Here is a 23214-nt window from a genome sequence, read left to right on the forward strand (position 1 = left end):
ACTGAGACCTTAGAACTTATATCTCAAGGTGGGTGACGTATTTTCGTTGTAGATGTCTATGGGCTCCAGTAACCACTTAACACCAGGTGGGCTGTGAGCTCGTCCACCCAACTAAGCAATAAATAAATAAAGTTGTACCAACAAATAATGGGGAATAAAGAACATAGTATCTAGTAGTATCTCGATGAAGCCGTTTTATCTCGCCGATGTCTTCAGAATAACATGGCATGTACCGCTGCACCGACTTGGACGAGCCGACATATTGCTCACATAATAGACGTCTTCTGAGTTGAAGTCAAAAGATGGAACAAAATAATTATAAACAACAATGTTATTCAACAACGTTACTTGAACCATTTTCCTGCGTCTCGTTAACAGAAGACTCCTCGTAGTTACAATAATAATTATTATATAAATATTCGCTTCTTTGAATTTGTGTGTGATAACCGTAAATCCCAGTTTGTAACAAAGTAATAATGTATGTAATGTTCTATAGTAATGTAATTCACTACTTTACTACTTATTTATCTTTTTCAGATTTCGCGTTTCGTGGAAATAATTATAACTAATTTTACGGTTTGATCTCAAGTTTAAGCTTAATTGAAAATAATTACGAATTACGTGAATTATACCGTAACAGTAATTTTAAATGTAGTCTGCTATATTTGCAACCGAATCTACGAGAAGAACAATGTTCTTGTGTGTATAGAGTAATATGTTTGTAGGCAGCGGTTTGACTCTGCCCCTGGCATTGCTGAAGTCCATGGGCGACGGTAACCACTCATCATCAGGTGGGCCGTATACTCGTCTGCCAACAAGGGCAATAAAAAAAACATACTATCAGATATGATGAGGAGTTGTTATTTCCGTACTAAAGTTTTTAACATAATTTCCAAAAAATAAGAAAGAAAAAAATAATTACTATGTAAAAATATTCTCATCATTTTATACTAGTTAAAAAAAAGAAGCGAGAAAGTCTAGAACTTTTCTAAAGTGGAAATGTTACATTTACAATTAGTGAGTAATAACCACAATTTTCTTCGAGTACTTAACATTTCTGAGCAGATAGCCTTCAACCGTACACTTTGCGGTAAATTAATTTATTTCAAAGAAATACGTATTAGGCATACCCCTTATTAAAACAAACAATGGTTACTGAATACGAATGTAATTAAAATTCAGGTTGGACGTCAACATTCGCAGGAATATTCGATGTGTAAGGTTCCGTAGGTGTCATTCGTGAATGAATCACTATTCCGGCAGTGTCGCAGACGGTAAATCTACTGTGCCTTTTATGTCGATCAGAAATATTCAAGCTTTCTTTGAACTCCTATTATCCATGGCTTTTAACATTATAAATACAAGTAAGTGCAAATCCAATTCAAAGGAATTCCAAAGGTTAAGCTTACGTGAACTTATATTTGACGCAAAGCAAATTTGAATATCCAGTTTCAACAATATCAACTATTGAACGAGTATATACTAAAACTTCTAAACACCAAAGTGCCGCTCTATTACACAAAAAGTTAAAAAAAAGGTACTAAAATCCATTTTTGTCGCAGCATGGTGTCTCCACTATCACTTATTTTTGTGAAGTCAACCTTAATGTTTTCTTCCGAGAGGATTTGTGTTACCGAAAGACAGGTTAACTAAACGACATTTTTAAACTCTTTCCACCCACTAAAAATAATGGTACATAAATAGCATGGCATTTTCACGGTTTGTTGCCGCTCAGTTTCAAATATTCCCCGTTTATTTATGGATTTTGGAATAACGCCGCGTGCAGCGCAAGTTGAGGTGCACTGTTACATTAGCGTGTTTACGTGACTTAATGCCCAGCATAATGCAGTTTTATTTTGTTTTTTTTTAATGTAAAAAACAGTATCGCACGTGTAGAAATGAACCAAACCAGACTTATCATTTTAATTTTAAGGTGACTCGTGAAAAGTCGTATACATGAATATAACTTATTTTACTCTTTAATGTCGCGTTCATTATTAAACTAACACTATAATATTATCATGACAACACTAGTTCGTATACTTTTCATCAAAATTACAACACAGCTTTCCAATGACTTTAATATGAATAAATATGTTTTTCCCGTGAAATTCCGATTATGATGTGCGTAGTCTTTGCGCAGTGAAAATTTGAATCGATTACGTGAATGTCGCGACGGGCACGAGTCAAGGGACCGATGTCAATTAAAACTGTCGAGCCCTAATTGTGACCATTTTAGCTCAATTGCGTCCGACGACCGGCAACACTCGGTCGTTGCAAAACAAGTTGTGAGATATAGTTTATCAAACAAAAAAAAAAACGAAAACTCTTTTGTAAATAAGTACGCCTTGCACGTAATTTTATACCGCAATGTTCTTAGAACGTTTATAGTTCCTTATAAAGGATCGAATCATTTAATCGTACCTAATCGTGGATTTGTGTAGACGAAGATCTGATCCCGTCAAGTCAGCCGTAAGATGAAAAGTGTTCGCCTCAATAAAAAGTTTTTAAGCTGCCTGTTTTGTTTAAAACGTCACTAGGCAGTAAAAAGTTCAAGTATGCAGGGCCATGAAAGTACAGGCGTAATCGATTTGTGCCGCATGGGTGCACGACCGTCACGCCCTCTACTGTCTGTCCGTTCCCTCCTTGACAACGCTCCCTCTCCGCCACTGATCGGTGGCTGGTGCAACTAATGACACATCAGTCGCACGACGAACCCAGGCTTATGCTACAACGGTTGACTAATTAGAAGCGATGGCCATATTAAAACGATTTGAAACATTATTTCTGTAAACGAGTAATATCGTACGAGCAGCTCATACAGGATGTGCATTGTCTAAAAATAAAACGTGTCATCAAACGAGTTTCGTTTTGAATCAGTATTGTTCTTAATTAAGATCTTTTCCGGGAATTTGTTTTGTTATAGGCTGAATCCAGCTGAATCGAATCATGACGTTTGATGTTTTTAACAATTAGTTCATTTTTAGTACTTATTGTGTCCCAAAATATTACAATACATACATAGTATAGTTCTTTTTATGAAAAACTTCTATGGACGAAACGATTCCTTGCCAAAACTTATCATAAACGAGGAAAGCAAAAAATATATACATATATAAATACATACATTTTGCGCATTCTTAATTATACGGTCTTCGACACATTGAACACGCCATCTAGTGTCTTTTTATATAGACCAGAAATATTACAGTCGCCAAAGAACAGATGTCGCTAACTATGCATCGCGAGCTACTATTCTGTTACTATTTGATGATAGATGGCGCTACTTTACGAGTATCCCTGTTTGACGCTAGATGTCAGTATATTTTTATATTTGCTAAAAAATATAAATTTATTACTCTCGATTCTTTAAACAGTAAAAGATCAAACAAACAGACGAGTTTAAACGGAGTTGTAGAGTTACGCAGATGCCGTGCATATATTGCGTGAATCTCGCAACCCACCTTAAGACAAGTCTAGTCTCGATTACTTTGTCATGACGGCTCTCCTATATAACTGGAATCCATGGTTCTTTGCAGCAAGGTTAGGTAGGACAGATACATCCCAATACTAGTACTATCAACATTTTAACCGCTAATACAAAAAGAAAGGCGTTAACTGTTTAATGACCAAAAGGATCAAATGTGTTTATTTATGTGAAGACTTAATCGACATAATATTTCTTACTATTTTTAGAGTAACTTTTTTGCGTCTTTATAGGAGATTATTGTTGAGCTTGGACAAAACAAATCTTTTTCACAGATAGATATTTTTTGTTTATATTCACTGAAATTATCTCTGCATTCTGCTGTCCTAAGTCCCATAGATATGTAATATACAGAATGTTGTGTAACTTAATACTAAAACATAAATAGTACCTACATATACTACAAAAATCTTTACAGCTTCTTCTGCTCTTTGCCCTTATCCTAAGTTTTGTCTGGTGGGCGCAGCATATCCTACACGAATTCTTTTATGGTACTAAAAATTATTTACGAATTATTAACTTATAAATAAATGATTAATTATTAACTGCATTCTCTAAACTACCTCCGAACTCTTCACAGCTACCATCATGTCAATCTTAACCCTCAGAAACAGCCCATTGAGTTTCTCGCCGGATCTTCTCTGTGGGTCGAGTGGTAGATTCTACGAAGCACGGCTCTTGCTAGGGTTCGTGTTAGCAACGTCGTCAGGTTTGAGCCCCGCGAGCTCACCTACTAGTTAAGGTTACGCTGATATAGCCTCTCAAGGCTATCTATCAGCTTAGGTAAGAAAAAAAAATGAATCTTAAGCATCATAGAGAACACATAAGAAATGGGCTTACCTTGTGCGGGGGCAGCCCGTAAGGAGACCGAGTCATCTTCAACTTCGTCTTCCACATCCTCTTCAGTAATGGAAGGCGGAGCGGCCCAGCAGCGTAGTCTCACGCCCGCACTCGGCACCTGCCCTCCGGTGTCAAGCCGCACTCGAGGAAGGCTCCTCGAATTGTATTCCCCGTTGTTATTGTTGATCTGCAAACGAACATTTACGTAAAATAACACGGGTCAACACCAAATTTGACATTGATTGCGAAGCATAAAATTTCGATATTTTAGATCGTAATCAGACGGAAAAAAAATACATGGCATAAAACAGTTTGCTTTTGAACTTTAAAAAATTGACCACATATGAAACAAAATGCATCAGCATCGTATTTACACTTTCGTAACATTTCAAGTTTTTCTGGGCTTGTACAAAACACCTGATCGTTGTTTATGACTCGAGTGCCATCTAGTGGCACTGTGTAAACGTAAACACCCCACTCTCATAGCGCGGTTTTTTTGAAAGTATTAAAATTTATTAAAATTTATAATAAAATTGAAAAATGAGTATTATTACTATAACTATCACAAAAGCAAACTTTATACCAAAAAATCGGTTGTCTGTAAAGTCGGTTTACTGACGATAGTTGAACGTGACAACGTCATAAGAAAATACTGATGGAATGATTTCATTTTTCAAAAGAAAAACTAATTATGTGGTGTCGTGGGACACCAGGTAGGAACGAAGTTCCTTCGGCTAATGTAGAATCGACACAATTTGCAAAAAAAAAACGTGCTCAATTTTATGTTGGTTTTCTTGATTTTTCTTTTAAATTTTGCTGATTAGTTTTTATTTAAGTACAGGAAAGTATTTAGGAAATTCAGTATTTTAGGAAATAATAAATTACGTAAAATAAAAATAAAATCATAATTCAAATTATCAATTAAAATAACAAAATATGTATTTTTATTTTTGTTTGACAACATAAAATTACACAGAAATAGAAATAATTACAAAATAGAGAGAGAAGGGATGAGAGAACGAAAAGAAAGAGGGAGAAAGAGAAAGGTATTATACACTACTCGCTTGTGTATACGACTGTCGCGCCTGCGCACGTCTCATTTAACGGTTTTATTCCACGCACTTTTTTCCACGGATTTTTTCTTACGGTTTTACTATCACATTTTTTTCAGTTCGGTCGCGCAGCAAAATCCCTATCCCCTCCAAGCCTGCCGTAAGGAACTTCGTTCCAAAAATTTTAATTTTATTTGTTTGATAGATATTTTGTATGGTCAAATTGACACCACATTCACTTTTCACTGAACTTCATACTTGACGAAAACATGTAAATGCGTATACAATAAGTATAGCAGCTGTCCACGCGGATGCATCGCTCACTCAAGTAGGAGAGAGAAAGATGTCGAACGCTGCTTACGCTGCCGAACGCGGAGGCCGATTGTGCCTCTTTGTCGCTCGTTGCGCGCTTTCGCTTGCACTTCAATCCTTAAATGGAACGCCTCAATGAGTCGTGTTTTTTCGTGCGTGCAGCCGGCTCCATCGAATTATAAGCGTTGTCACGTCAAAAAAGGTATTTTATTTTCGTTTTTGTGAATAATTAACCGGAAAAACCTAGTATAAACTTTAGGACAAGAACGAATTTTTTTTTTAGAGTCGTGTAGTCTTAGAAGATCTGGAAGAATAGAGGGATAGGCCTGAAAACTAAAACCAGACTGGTGCGGACTCTTGTTTTCTCTATCTTCTTGTATGGAGCTGAGACATGGACGTTGAAAGCAGCAGACCGAATGCGCATCGATGCTTTCGAAATGTGGTGTTGGAGACGCATGCTAAGAATTCTGTGGACAGCCTTCCGGACTAACGTGTCGATATTGAAGCAACTGGGCATCAAAATCAGACTGTCTACTGTATGTCTGAAGCGGATCCTCGAATATTTTGGTCACATTGCGAGGAAAGACGGCGATAACCTGGAAAAACTTATGATCACAGGGAAAGTTGAAGGCAACAACAAAAAACGATTATTATGTGAATTGACCTTTAGTTTACAAGTGCTTTTGATACTTCGATGCGGGTTTTAATAACACAATAAACAGTCTTATTCAACAAATCAAAATCACGAATACGAAGCCCTGCATATGACCCGCATTCACAAACACACGGTGTAGTTTCACAGCTGTCCGTGTTGATAAAATGAGTCATGCGAACAACTGCTACTTATCAATGTGGATAAAATCGACTTAACCAAATCTGGTATTAAGCTCGGTTAGCTTACTCGGTCAACATGCCCGTTATAAATAAATAAAAACAGTATTATGACATCAATGGGTTGGTCACGACCCTCAGCTGTGAGGAAACGACGTGAGGAAGAGGGTTTCAAGCATTCAGTATACAAACAAACAGTGCAGTATACATACAAACGGGTGGGCACTTCTTTTTTATTATCCTACCTATTCGCTAATAGCCAAAGAAGAGGTAATTCGAGCTACGCCCGGACTGGTAGTTGAGTTCACGGGCTCAACCTGAGAGAATTTACTAACACTTGCAAGAGCAGTGTTTCGCAGAAACTACCACCGGATCGGAATCGCGACCCACTGAGAAGATCTGGCGAAGAAACTCAGTAGGCAAGGGTTGGCACATTGTGAGCCCGTTAGTATGGGGACCAAAATCCGGCCTTTTCTGATGCGAAGTAATAATGCGTTGCGGTTTGAAGGATTGTATACAATTTTACTTTTATCTTGACGTTTATCTTGACTTTTATCTTGAGACTCAAGAGAAGATCGACGGTGATATTTACGCTTTGTTATCTGTGGGATCCGAGAACCACTTAGCGCCAGATCATCCGTGAATACGAGTGAAAATTTGTAGTAATAAAGAATAATATTGCTCGATATCGTTATATTGTTCCGATATCGGGCTAAAATAAAATAAAAAATCAATCAGATATTTTCCACGATTAATAAAACTCAATATCGGTGTAAATAACGGGTTCCTCTTTAGACAGGCTTTATTTGCATGTTATATCTTCTCCCTCGAACAAATATATACAAAGTTTAACAGTTAAAAGTGATTACTTACTGAACTTCTTATTAAAAAAAATATCTTTATATTGATCTACACGCAATTTGTATTTAAAAAATAAACTATCCCACAGTTCATAAAAAAACACGGGTCATCGAAAAAGCAAAGCAAAATGTTACTTTAAAAAACTTTTTGACCGTGTTTTTTTTTCGATACAAAAAATTGAACAGTATTTTGATATATCAATAATATTGAAAAAAAAAATACAATAAAACCGTAATTATCTTCTCAAAATAATCTCTTAGATGCCTATGAAGTCGAGGGCGGGATTTACTTTTTCAGAATAACACACCTTCATTTTCATAAATATTATCGGCTAACTTAAAATAAAACTAGTTTCCTTAGAACCATATCTGTTCGTGTTTTTATAAAATCATTTATTCTATCTGATTTTAATGAAGTTACATCTTGCCGCACTAACTTGGGCTTATTTACTGACCCAGCGATACAAGCGATGGTATACGGTAACAGTCACTCATAAATAAATACATAATGTAATGAACGCATCTCCGGCAAGCTACAGTTATCCGTCGGAGCGCCGTGAATTGCAATGTAACAAATAAATTACCGCTACCATATTATGTTCAATTGAAACTGAATAAGTATGAATTTCATCAACATTTTAGATGAGGGTACTTTTGTTACGCATTACGCATTATTACGTTATATATTTAAAGAATTTACAACACAACGGCTTCTTTTGTTGTTGTTTATAAAACAAATAAATGGCCCGTCCGAACGTAGCTAGAATAGCACCTTAGGCTAGAGATTACGTAGGAAAAAATGATTGTAATATTTTAGTCTATTTCATTATTCCAAACAACATTCCTATGCCTTGGAAACTAATGATAAAACATTTAAAAAGGGAAACACTGCGCTAGTATCCAAAAAATAATAGTTTAAAAAAACTAACAAAATACGCTTTTATAGAAAATCCAACTAAAGTAGGCAGCGGCTTGGCTCTGCTCCTAGCATTGCTGAAGTCCATGGGCGACGGTAACCACTTACCATCAGGTGGGCCGTACGCTCGTCTGCCTACAAAGGCAATAAAAAAAAATTATTAGAAAATCAATATTAATAAATTTGAATTAAAATAGTGTAAGAAAAAATGATTTTATTGTAGAAAAAAGGCGTGGGGTGCATAGTATCAGTAGTTATAAATATTTTATGAACAGATATGTGTAGAAGGGTTATTTTGATAATATCCTGACCTCACGCTTTTTTACAATAAAATTATTTTTTCTTACACTATTTTTAATTCAAATTTATTAAAATATTTTTTTCATTTTTTAGTTGAATTTCAAGTTTATCAATATATTTTTTTAGTTATCATCAGTCCTTAAGTAGTATACCAAATTTCGAGTTGATCCGTCGTTTTGAAGGGGGTCAAAATCATGTTCAAAGATTACGTTACGAACATACATACGTCTGAAGCTAATAAAAGCGTAATAAAAACAAAATAAATCACTACTTTTTTTTTAAATGAAATATATACAACAATATAGCATATATAACATATTTTTTTTATATAAATAATTATTTACTAACAATCACGCCACGTTAACTGGTCCCGTGATAAGTTCGTAAAGAACTTGTGTTACAGGTACCAGATAACGGAAATAAATGTAAGATTTTTATTATACACATACATATATTTAATATACATCCATAACCCTGGAAAAGACATTTATATTTATCATACAAATATCTCCCCTTGGCGGGATTCGAACCCGCGACCCCCTTGTGTAGTGACCATGTCACTTACCACTACACCAGACGGCCGTTAAAGATCAGTCAACAGTTACAGAACGAACGCATATCTAGCGAACCTACACGTTGTGAAATATAGCACATAGTGTATGAACATGCTAATACAAAAATTACATGTTGCGGTCCAGTTAGGGCGATCGGTCGGTTTTCGTGGGAACCATTGATTTCCAACATCTGTGGTGGGAAAGTTACTTGTATCTAAAGAACAAGACTTAAGTTGTACATTCGATAAACGAAATATTGTACAATTTATTTACCAAAAGTATGTTACAACATGAGAAAGTCGAAAGCGTAAAAAAAAATACTGGCCATAAACATTCCATAATGTGAACACAGTTTGTTTTGTCTGTACATGCCAAAAATAATCATAATTCTAGAAACGGTTTGTTTAGAACAAAATATATTTTTCTAGAAAATGTAAACAACATCCTACTGAAGTATTATGAAGTAACAAATGAGCAACAAATTTTCATAACTATGAAACTGAAAAACATTCGCAAAAATTTATCACTACCGAGGTAAATGAAAATTCATTATTCTCGTTCGACGAACAATTAAGTGTCAGCACCTAAGGTACTGCCAAAGTATTTTTTAGGATATAATTAAAGGTGCGATCTCATTATGTCTTGATCACAGATTATAATATTTAACACAAGAAAATCAATTAACGCTTGAACTAAACTTAATATTACAATTATTTTATTACAAAACAGAGTGTGATAAATTTGAAATCGAGCGTAAACATAAGTATGTTCACGAATGCTCAAGTATTAGCAGAGTTCAGAATAGTCGACACCTGTCAGTGTGAATCATTAGTACTTACAAGTCTACTACAGTTTGCTATAAAAAGATTTACATCTTCGAAGTAGAATGATGACAAGTGGTTTTACGATGTAATTCAATGTGTTTGTAATCTTTTAGAGATCCGTTAAAATATTGTACAATTAAGCCAAAATATATTCGGATTAAAAATATTATTTGTTGCGATGTCCATATATTAGAAAAAAGGCAATATCGACTTTCTAGAAGCTATTAAAAAAAATTTGTTATTTATTTTATTGGCACACACTTTGTTGGCCTGGTCCAAATACTTATTACCTTACCTGGTAGTAAGTAGTACTAGGTAAATATTGGTATTAGTATTGGCGAAGTAAACCTTGATTTTTCCTATATAACTTACACGACTGCTCTCCCCGTAATTCCAACTTTGAGTCTTAGTGATAGGGCTTGTTTTGAGACGCTTGTACCGTCCGACTAATTCTACGCCGTAAATAGTTTTCGATCTGATAGGAGGATAGCCGTTATACCTAATGCCTCACGGGTGGGTGGCTGCATTCACTAAACTGTATGGTTACTGAAGAATAACTTCTTAAAATCAGATGTACCGTGATTTGATCTGGCCGTCTATTATACGTTACTACCTATAACTTCGCCCTCGTGGACAGGGCTGAACTGCGATACTTTAACACAAATGTTTTTTTGTATGGAAACTAGCGACATCTTGTAGCCGATGCCCCTAAACTTATATGTTGTCAAAGTTAAGGCATTTAATTATTGTATAACTAAACACAGAAATAAAAATAATAATAAATCATACAAGTCTTTATTTATCATAGAAAAATTGATTAAATTTTATCAATTTGTGGTTTCCGAAAATTTACAAAATCTTTCATCAAAAATAAAACATAGAATAAGTCATATTTTACTGCCATCTATAGGAGCAATGAGAAACTAATCGAAGCGAAGCCATCTAGTGGCCGACGCCCGTAAACATTTTGGTTGAGTGCTTGAGTTTCTTATCTGTAACTAATTTATATGTATTATCCATGCTCGTGGAGTACACTTTTAATTGCTGAATCCCTAATTCACTCTTATAGAGTAGCGAGCATTTGAAATTTCGTGTCCTCTTTTCATATTGTTTTTTTAACTTTTGGGGGTGAAAAGCTAGCTTCCGAAAATTCTTCCTTAATGGATGCTTAAAACACAAAAAGGCATTAAGTACTTTTCAAACTTTTCAAGTTTGTAATAGTAGTAGCGGTTTAGCTTCTGCTTCAATTAGTCAGTTGAACAAGTTCACATAATTCGATAGCCAAATGATCATATCCAAACACCTTTAGTTTCTCGAAAGCTAAATCACTAAATGTTAATACAAAAATAACGCGTTGTGGTCTAGTGAGGCGATTGGCCGGTTTTCGTGGGAACTTAACTGGTATATAGGTAACTAATAGCAATGGACTCGATCAGACAAGGCCTTTTACGGCACCTTTCAGTGATCAAGATCTTCTTACACGCTTCGTAACGGGCAAGTGGTTTTAACACTGCATTGCATTTACTATTCATCATATTATTATTAAAACTGGTTTCATTATTTTATGAAATAAATACACTTGTTTACTTATTTCGAGATAAAAATTCATTGACTATGTCATTTACGAATATCTGTTAAGACGACATTTTATTGGATACAAATTTTATTGCATTATAAATAAATCAATATCAAAACAATTACTAGACAATTTCATCACGATTTTTTCTTTGTAGATTAGTGGAGATTCTAAATGTTAAATAGGTATTAATTTTTCTTGGTATTTAACTAGAAGGCATGATACTGTGAGAAAGAATGTGAAGTATCTCGACCTATGGGATCACTAACTAATCTGAGAGCATTGCGGATATCTGAAGCATGACGCTGCGTAACGCCGACATCTAATACCCGTCCTTGCAAGTCCTCTCTAATGTTGAAAGATCGATATATCCATTCCTTGTCTGATTAAGATTGATGTAATTACAACTTTAATATCATTAAGTACCTAAGTTGTAATCGCGATCTTGTGTTATTTCAAACTGCTCACAATCTATTTAATTTCCGATGTTCAATTTAAAATCGGCGTGCAATCAAAAAGTTTTTAAAAGAGCACTATAAAGATAAAAAATGGCCTTAAGTCTCAAACTAAAATTCAATGAAACCCAGTATTACAATCCGTGAATACATTAAAAAAACCGAAAATATGATCTATACTAATATTATAAAGAGCAAAGATTTGTTTGTTTGTTTGTATTGAATAGGCTCCGAAACTTCTGAACCGATTTGAAAAATTCTTTCACTGTTCGGAAGCTACACTATCTCGAGTGACATAGGCTATAATCATTTTTGAAAAATTATGGATCCTTACTAAAACTCCAATAATGTAACCCAAGGTGTAGATAATTTCTAAAATATTCTTTACATAGCGTGCCCTGCGAAAACTATTGATGATAGAATAAAATAATTTACTACGACTTTGTAGAACACATTATTATTTACAAAAAGCGTCGCGGCAGCATATGTCTAACTATTATAGTTATGCCGCAATAAGTGTTCTTTTATTTAAAAAAATTAAACAACGTCAAATATCGTTGAAATTTTTGTTAAAGACCCAAGCGGAGCCGGAGCGGGCCGTTAGTCATTAATAAAGTCGTGACCTAATGAAATCAATCAAGATTCGATCGCCAAGCCAAAACCTGACTAATGAACGTCAGCTTGTAAAACACACGAAATCATTCACGCCAGTCCTTATGGTAAGTATTAAAGCGATAAAACGAAGAACGCGTTACACTAATTAACGTCGTAAAAAGCCGCAAAAACCGAACGAGTGTGACCTAAATTATTTAGAAGCTTCCTCGTTACGACTTCGACCGTCCCAATATAGTTCCAGAAATATCTGATAATGCATTTGAGAATATTGAGGTTAATTTAGATTGCACTCAATTTGGCAATATAAGCACGCCAATCCATTCTAGGTGATAGGTCAGTAATAAAATAGCCGATAAAGAATTGTTTTAAACCTCAACTCTTGTAAGCGATATAGATTCTATGACTAAGTTGACTAGTAATACCAGATATACCTAATACTAGTAAAAAATGGGTATTTTAGAATACCCTAAAATTTAAATGGCTGTCGGATTAGCTAGCCCTAGCCTGGATCAAGATAAGAAGCAACAACTAAAGTTTTCTCTAAGGATGTATCTATAGTTCGATAGAAGATCTGATGAATAGTGCAGGTAGAAAAGTAAGTGTACGGAACTTCCGATGGACAGTTCGGACGAGCCTAGAATAATACCGCGAGATCATGATGTAGTATTCAGATTGATACTTATAGCATAGATTTAGCAATATGGTTCCCTATTCGTGAGCTGCATAAGAAATATACGCATGCGTCTCCTCGATAGTTGCAAATACATCAAGAAAGCGTTTCCGAAATACAAGTATCAAGCGTATTAAATCAATGTCATCATTAATTTCTGTATATGTAGTTATTAGCATTACGAAGAATTGTATAAAAACTAACAATACTAATACACAAGTCGGAAATATTTCGGATGGAACAATAAAATATTCGAGTCTTCAATATCGTTCCATTCAAATCGGCCACTGCACTTTTAATAGAAACCTATAAATAGGTCGGTGAAAGTTTTATGAAATTAGAAACACGGCCGAATACATACGGCTCTTAAAAGTATTTTGTCGAAGATGATTGTACCGTGTAAATTACAAAGGTAATTTTCTTTAAACCAATCATTTTATTCGAGTTTTATATACATACACGTTAATGGTGTGAGGGTAGACGTCGCCTTGTTAACATCTACAGAAGTTCGATCTGTTTTCAAAAATAAATTACTGCAGAAATAGTGTGTAAAACATTGTGAAGTGAACGTAAATGCTTAAATCAGTTCAGAAACTATGTGAAAAATACAAAACGTTACAGTAAATTCGCTAAACAAGGTTCTAAATGCAACCGAGTGCTCGGTGGCAAAGCGGTTACTTTGCACTGCAAGAAACTTACAAATCAAGAAAAATTTAAAAATAATTTAAATGAGGAGCTAGTGGAAGAATATACTTACAGAAGAATTAAAGTTAAGTGCTATATTCTTAGAATATCATAATCTAAAACATAATCAAATAAGCAAAGTCACTAGTCTCATTTGAATTCAGCGCCATCTGTTGAGAGGTGCTATAGTACTGAAAACCTTGGTATCACAGATCGATACGACATCTCACTACCGATATTGCGCCATCTAGCGACGATAAGAATAACTAAAAATGGATAAAATTACAAGTTTGTTGGAATCTATTCAAATTGAACAAAAACTCCAAAAGGAAGAGATGAGAGAAATGCAAAAAAATATAACAAAGAGTATTAACAATAACATAAATGAAAAATTTAACGAAATGGATCTCAAGTACAAACACTTGGTTGAAAAATTGGATATTCAAGAAAAACAAATAGATTACTTAGAGAGAGAAAACAAAAGGAGAAATTTAGTTTTTTTCGGAATAGAAGAAGAAGAGAGAAGTTACTTCCAGCTTTATACAAAAGTAACTTACATAATAACGATGAACATGAAGTTATCTTGTGAGAAATACGATATAGAGAACATTAAACGTATCGGTAAGAAAGGAAACAAAGTTAGGCCCGTTATAGTAACCCTTACAACACTAGGAAAAAAGATAGAGATCCTGAAGAATAAAAAATCTCTAGCAAGCACGTCATATTATATACAAGAAGATTATCCTAAAAAAGTTTTGGAGACAAGAAAATCTTTGAAAGTTACAGTGGAAGAACTCAGACAGGAAGGAAAGGCTGCAATCATTAAATACGATAAGTTAATAATTTTAGAGGATAAACTACCAAAACAACATCAACATTCCAAAAAGAGAATGCTCACACCGTCTCCAGTTACTCAAAATAACGCAAAATATAAAAAAAATAGAGAGCAGAATAAGTTAAGCAGGTCAGATATAGCTAGTTTCTTCGTTCCACAAACCGACAATGAGAAGCCCTCTCAGGTAAGCGATTCTAGAAATCATTAGCAACGAGCCCTGCCCTCTTTGACTCTCCCAATCCGGCCAGTCACCGTGGGAGCAGTAGACTGCAACCCTCCAGCTAACTTAAAAGAAAAAAATACATCTCTCAACATTGGCACATTCAACGTTAGATCATTAAGATCAGAACATAGATATGTAGAATTGATATACTCGCTACAGAAAATAAAAATAGACGTATTAGGCTTGGCAGAAGTCAGGAGAATGGGATGCAATATTGAAGAACATGAAGATTATATCTTCTGCTACAAAGGAGAAACGCCAGGCTTGTATGGTGTGGGCTTCTTAGTTAAGAAAGAGCATAAAAACAAGATACTAAGCTTCTCAGGCCTATCCGAACGCGTGGATATGCTGCAGATTAAATGTAACAATACGACACTGTCAATAATACAAGCCTACGCCCCTACAGAGAGAGCACCAGAGGAGGATATCAATCTATTCTACGAAACTCTAGAAACAGCGCTAAGCCAGGCAGGCAGACATGTTCTTCTTCTCGGCGACTTTAACGCTCAGGTAGGTCAGACAAGCACGAACGATAGTATAGTCATGGGAAAATTCGGATACGGAAAACGAAGCGAGAGAGGGGAAAGGCTTGTGCAATATGCCTTGGAAAACAAACTATCGATCATGAATACATTTTTTAAAGCCAGGAAAAATCGTAAATGGACATGGCTGTCTCCCGATGAAAATACTAAAAATCAAGTAGATTTTATTCTATCGAACGAACGAAAAAAGATAAGGAAGTTAGATGTTCTCAACGCCTTAGGATTTAGATCAGACCATCGCCTAGTCAGAGTTACATACATGCTAAAAAAAGAAAAGGAAAGCAGAACAACATTTAAATCACAACCTAAGCCCCTCAAAACAGAAGAAGATATTAGCTGCTATTTGCAGAACTTAAAACAAAACATACAAGAATTGAACACACAAAACGACGAACACGACGTACAAACATACTACAATACATTAGAAAATGTTATTAATAAGAGCATGCCATCAAAAAAGAAGGAGCCAAAAGTAGATACTGTTGGAAAAATTCTCAGTAAACATACACTGGATATGCTCAGAAAACGAACAGAACTAGTACAAAAAAAACCAAAAACTGAGGAAATGAAAAAGGAATTAAGTACTTTGTATAAATCAACAAGCAAGGCCATAAAAAAAGATTACCAAAATCATAGAAATAGAATAATAGAGGAGAACCTACATAAATTTAGAAGTTCCAAAAGAGCATACAAACAGCTAACAACACACAAAAACTGGATCCAAACCCTAAAAACAAGCACCAAAGAGACCAAAACTAGAGACAGTGTAATAAATTGTGCTACAGAATTTTTTAAAGTACTATATGGCATGAAAGCTGACATCTCTTCGAGTTCAATTGCTTATTATTCTAGTAAGGACTGCAAGTATTGTAAAATCGCTTCGGAGAAGGTTGATATAGCACCAATAAGCGGTAAGGAAATTATCAAACACATTAAAAAGATGAAGCAAGACAAAAGCCCAGGACCCGATGGTTTACAAAATGAGGCTATAAAGACTGGTTCTACTTTGTTAATTCACCCTCTTACTTACTTGTTTAACAAAGTACTCGATACTGGGGAAGTGCCAGAACAGTGGAAAAGATCCGATATAATCTTACTGCTCAAAAAGGGAGATCCAAATGACATAGGCAACTACAGGCCTATTAGCCTCCTTTCGAGTATGTACAAGCTATTCACATCAATTTTACAAAGCAGAATGACTCCAAAAATTGATGAACACCAGTCGATCGAACAAGCAGGTTTCCGTTCGGGTTTTTCGACAATAGATCATATACATGTTATACAACAAGTTATAGAGAAATATAAAGAGTTCAATAGACCACTGTACATAGCTTTCATCGACTATGCTAAAGCCTTCGATACAATCGTACATAATTTCATATGGAAAGCCCTAGATAAATGTCACGTTCATGATAAATACATAAAAATATTAAAAAACATCTATGATGGAAGTATCAGCAGAGTCAAACTGGAAAAACGGGGAGAGGACATAAAAATCTGCCAAGGAGTAAGACAGGGTGATCCTTTGTCGCCTAAGCTGTTTATAGCAGTACTACAGCTTATCTTTGAAAATGTACACTGGCCATCGAACGGAATCAAAGTAAATGGGAAGCGACTTACACATTTGAGATTTGCTGATGATATCGTTCTCTTCGCTGAAACAAACGAAAAACTCGAAAAAATGATAAATATTTTAAGCGAGGAAAGCGAAAAAGTCGGTCTCAAAATGAACCAAGACAAAACCAAAGTAATGACAAACAGTAGTGCTGATAAAATCAGCTTGTATGGCAAACCGTTAGAGTACGTAAACAGCTATATATATCTCGGAAAATTAATTTCATTTAAAGACAACAACGATGAAGAAGAAGTCGAACGCCGAATCAATATAACTTGGAGAAAATTCTGGAGCTTAAAGGAAATTCTAAAAGGGTCCTTCCCTCTTCATCTGAAAAAGACTGTGATGGATACCTGTATTCTTCCGACTCTCTTATATGGGTGCCAAACATGGACTTACAACACAAAAATAAAAACAAAATTAGCGACCTGTCAGAAAGCGATGGAAAGAAGTATATTGAATATAAGAAAAATACAAAGGATAAGAAGCGAATACATTAGAGAAAAAACAAAGCTGATAGATGCTCTCAGGTACGCTCTGACACAAAAGTGGCGCTGGGCAGGACATCTTGCGAGATATACGGATAAAAGATGGACATTAGAAATTACAACATGGGAAGGACCAGCGGGCAAAAGAAGAAGAGGACGACCAAGAAGCAGATGGATCGACGAAATAACAGCAGCAACTGGAAAAGAATGGAGAAACAAAGCCAAGGATAGGGAAGAGTGGAGCAAGCTGGAGGAGGCCTATACCCGAATGGGGTTTCAAGCACAAGTTTATATTTAATTTTATAATTTTTATTTGATAAAGTGTTTTTTTCTTTTTTTTTTCTTTTTTCTATTTGTGTTTTGGAAATAAAATGGGCTTATTATTATTATTATTATTACACGTTAATATATTATAATACAAGCGGCACGCTCCGTCTCCGCTCGGGTCTTTAACAAAAATATCAACGATATTTGACATTGTTTTATTTTTTGAAATAAAAGAACACTTATTGCGGCATAACTATAATAGTTAGACATATACTGTCGCGACAGTTTTTGTAAATAAAAATGTGTTCTACAAAGTCGTAGTACATTATTTTATTCTGTCATCAATAGTTTTCGCAGGGCACGCGATGTAAAGAATGTTTTAGGTAATTTTTTTACACCTTGGGTTACATTATTGGAGTTTTACTAAGGATCCCTAATTTTTTTCAAAAAGATTATAGCCTATGTCACTCGGGAATAGTGTAGCTTCCAAACAGTGAATTTTTTTTTCAAATCGGTTCAGTAGTTACGGAGTCTATTCAATACAAATAAACAAATCTTTCCTCTTTATAATATTAGTATAGATTTTGCGTTTTAAGTTTAGTTTAAGAAATTTCTATTCACAAAATCTATGTACATGTATTTTATTTGTTTTAGTAATGTTACTACTAGTACTACTTTAGTAATATTATTACTAGTGACGTTAAAAGAATCAGATTACATTTTATTGTCCAATACCATTCAAAGTATCATGACGATTAAGAAATATAATACAGATTAAAGTTCCATATAAACAAACACATATGGTTGCCAAATTTACAAAATAATGAATAAAATTTAATTTAGAGACTAATTAAAATTTTCTAAGGAAAAAATGTATACAAACCCGGACATCTACATATGTCTTTTAGGTTAACTTTCTACACAAACGTTGATGGTACCGTCAACAAAATAAATACAATGTTAGTTTAATCTAATTCCCCAAATGCGATCTCTCGTGAGCACACTTCGCTTTAAAACTCAATGACTTAGACCAAAAAATCGGTATTCTGTAAAGTCGGTTTACTGACGATAGTTGAACGTGACAACGTCATAAGAAAATACGCCTCAGAGCGAGGTAACGCCGCATGAGTCATGTTTTTTCGTGCGTACAGCCGGCTTCATCGAACTATAAGACGTTGTCACGTCAAAAAAAAAATGTGGCACCGTACGACTAGACCATGAGCATTTTGTTCACATTAATTTGTCGCTACAGTATCAACCTACATCAAGACGTAGGTAGATTAACCGAAGCCCGCCTAGATGGTGCTAAATGAAGCTTGACCCCGGAAGCACTTCCCTCTTTTATTTGAAAGCCGAGTAGAGTAATAACGCTTTATTTTCTTTCATCATCAGCCTGTATCTATCCACTGCTGGATGTAGGCCTCTCCCATAGTCCGCCACAATGAACGATCCTCCGCCTTCCGCATCCAATCTCTCCCAGCATATCGCCGCAAGTCATCGGTCCAACGGGCAGGGGGACGCCCAACGCTGCGCTTACCGGTACGCGGTCTCCAGTCCAGAACACGTCTGCTCCATCGGCCATCGGTTCTGCGACACGTATGTCCAGCCCATTGCCATTTCAGCTTGCTAATCTTTAGGGCTATGTCGGTTACTTTGGTTCTTTGACGGATTTCCTCATTTCTAAGTCGATCCATCAAAGAAACTCCGAGCATACACCTTTCCATAGCACGCTGAGCGACTTTGAACTTACGGACTAGACCTACGGTCAATGTCCACGTTTCGGCGCCATATGTCATGACCGGCAGCACGCAAGCGTTGAAGACTTTTGTTTTTAGGCATTGCGGGATTCCTGAGTTCAAGATATGACGGAGTTTTCCATACGCAGCCCAACCCAACTGTATGCGCCTATCAGCTTCCTTCTCAAAGTTGGCCCTGCCTAGCTGAATAATTTGGCCTAGATAAGTATATTCAGACACAACTTCGAGTACCGCGGATTCGACTATTACCGGTCCAGGAATGATATGGTCGTTGAACATGACCTTAGTTTTGTCCAGATTCATTCCTAGACCAACACGTCGTGACGCGGCATTCAGCTCACCCAGCATACAGCTGAGATCCTCCAGCGACTCTGCCATTCTTCCATCGGCAGTTTTGAGCTTCGTCAGATGGCTTCGGCCTAGTTGTTGTTGCCGTATAAACACTTTGGTGCCTTTGTTTTGTTGTATTGCCTCTTTAATCTTTATTGTGTTGAATTGGCGAAGGTCACGCCTAATCAGCTTTCTGATTTTAGTGTTTATAGTTTTTCCATCTGACGGAGTAGCATCTGCAGTTTCCCTTCGCTGTTTCATCAATAGCAGGGTCTCGTTGGAGAGTTTAGTCTCTTGGCCTTTTCTTCTATGCTGAAAGTATTTATTGCCCACTTCTCTTAGAATTTTCACCATTTCGTTGGTGCGCTTATCCACGTCGCAGTCAGTTTCCAACACGTCAAACCTGTTTTTGACTTCCAATTGGAAGTTATCTGGGGGCTCCAAGATTTGTTGCCTAGTTGGTCGCAAGCTAGACTTTACCATACGCGATCTCTCCAGCTTAATGTCGATATTTAGGGTGCCGCGTACCAGCCGGTGATCGCTGCCGGTCTTCACCCTATTGATCACGGTGACATCCCTAAATATGTGCCGCTTATTCGCTAAGATGAAGTCTATTTCATTTCTAGTCTTCCCGTCTGGGCTTTGCCAGGTCCATTTTCTGTGGAATCCTTTCTTGAAGAACGAATTCATCAAGAAAAGCCCCCGCATCTCGTGAAAATTTACCAGCATTTGACCTCGGGCATTCCTAGAGCCAACACCGTGGGGTCCTAATACAGGCTCTCCACATTCTTGTATCCCTACTTTTGCGTTGAAATCCCCCGTCACTACGGTATAATGGGTCTTGGTTGTGCGTTCGATGGCTCTTACGATATCATCGTAAAAGACCGCGCAAACTTCGTCAGAGTATGTCGATGTGGGAGCGTATGCTTGCACAACTTTTATTGAGTATCTACTGTTTAGTTTTAGTACAAGATACGCAACCCGCGACGACACACTACTGACTTCCGTAATGTTGTTGACAAGGGATTTGTGGACAAGGAAACCAACGCCGCCTTGCCTTATTTTCTTTAAGCGTTGAAAACTCATCTTTTTATACTGCGTCGCCTCTATCACCCAATTTAAAGATCATCTAAAACACGCTGACGAATCAGCTTGGCCATTGATCAAGACGCGGAGATTACTTTCTTCTAGTCCGTATCACTAAAACAAACCTACACTTTAAGCCCGCATGATTATTACCGCTACTAGAGAATAGTAATGGGAGTTTAATTAAACATTTTAGTATATTTTACAAGAATAACATCATTAACTGAACTTCCTCTGAAAAGTAAACAAGCACCAGTCGTCGTAATTCCGAGAATATACATAAACAAAGAATATTTATTATCCTCCCCAGAAGAAAATGCTGTTTATATGTATTTTGTCGGTACAGTATTACAGATTTTATAGGGCTGACCAAAAATCTAAAGATCATTACGAATTTTTTTATTAATAAAATAAAATAAAACATTGCATGCATCTGATCAGGCACTGATAGCCACTACAAAGTAAAAATATTAAATTATTGATGTTATCAACATCAAGTTTTCAAATAAAAATGTACGTGTTGAATATCAGAAAAAATAGCACTAATAACCATTCGTGGATTGATGATCGTCTTCAGAAAAAACATCAAGACAAACTCAGGAGTTTTTATCTTAAATTATTTTTCTTAAGTACTAAATTATGGTCTCACATACTACCTCGGGCTACTACTACAACCCCACCTTCCTCCCTGTAACCTTACCTCAAAAATATGATTAATATTTATAATAGTTAATAAATTATTATATGTTAGACAGCCCTTCATTACATTCACAACATTACATTCTTTATTAATGTTATGGCGACCGGACACTTGCTTTATCCCTCATATCACTGTCTTAGTTTCTAGTCGATCTTGAAAATGTCTACTGCCCGTAGATCAATCAGTACATAAACGGTACAGAAATGGTGCGTTATTTCCGATATTTTAATTTAGGTCTTTAAAAAATAACCCCTTTAAATGTAGATTAAAAATAACTCTGAAATAATTAAAATTGACGTTTAATCTCGCGGGTTTCTTTTTCTTATTAATTTCCGAAGTTTCGATTGCTTACAGTTATCGTGGTCACGGATGACTAAGCTGTTAACTCAACAACAACGTAAAAGTATTTTTAATTATGTCTCCGACTAACGAAAATCGAAGAAAGCACAAGCTAAAATGTTCCGCTCCTATTTTTGCTTTTCCATTTTATGTACAATACTTTCAGTTCGACCATTCATTTATGTCTTTCATGTTTATATATTTAATAAATGTGACTCAAATAGCAAAGAGAGTAGACCAGATTGTCTGCTCATAGCATCTAACCTGCAGTCTCAAAAAAGAAAGAAACTTAATGAATTTTTTTTATTGCTTAGATCGGTGGACGAGCTCACAGCCCACCTGGTGTTAAGTGGTTACTGGAGCCCATAGACATACAACGTAAATGCACCACCCACCTTGAGATATAAGTTCTAAGGGGTCAGTATAGTTACAACGGCTACTCCACCCTTCAAACCGAAACGCATTACTGCTTCACGGCAGAAATATGCGGGGTGGTGGTACCTACCTATATATATACCTATATATATATATATACCTATAATTTTGCGGTTTGATTTTTATTACACGATGTAATCCTTCACCGTGGAAGTCAGTCGTGAACATTTGTTGAGTACATATTTCATTAGAAAAATTGGTACCCGCCTGAGATTCGAACACCGCTGCATCGCTCAACACGAATGCACCAGACGTCTTCTCCTTTAGGCCACGACGACTTCAATTATATTACAATATTCATAGTGAGGCGAATGAGAATATTTTGGTTTGATAGTTTATAACACAGTTCAGTGCAGTAATTATAGAGTACATATTATGTTTTATTGTTCACTAAAATACTATCTCTTCAGAACGAGCGTCTGATCATTAGGACCAGAGAAGGAACATGGATTGTACGAAACTATGTGCTTATTATGGTTTGAAAAAATACCAATATTACAATGCGAAATATTTAGGGTGTTGACATCTAACGAAATCAAATACTTAATTTCTTTATTACCTTTATGTAAAAAGACACTAGCGTTGTTTAAATAACGTTAAAGTCTTCGATATTTTTTAAAA

The 23214-nt window shown here is 35.8% G+C and overlaps 1 protein-coding gene across 7 annotated transcripts in view; it reads right to left on the bottom strand.

The window, feature by feature from the left end:
* LOC101738176 (ras GTPase-activating protein raskol) overlaps positions 1-23214 on the bottom strand; it is a 202503-nt gene that overhangs the window by 103569 nt on the left and 75720 nt on the right. For all 7 annotated transcript variants that reach the window (XM_038015935.2, XM_062672447.1, XM_062672445.1 and 4 more), the window contains exon 4: positions 4328-4514. In XM_038015935.2, coding sequence (XP_037871863.1) covers positions 4328-4514 — 187 coding nt within the window. The remainder of the gene's footprint in view (positions 1-4327; positions 4515-23214) is intronic.

Source organism: Bombyx mori, chromosome 15, assembly GCF_030269925.1.
Source record: "Bombyx mori chromosome 15, ASM3026992v2".
Lineage (NCBI taxonomy): Eukaryota > Metazoa > Arthropoda > Insecta > Lepidoptera > Bombycidae > Bombyx > Bombyx mori.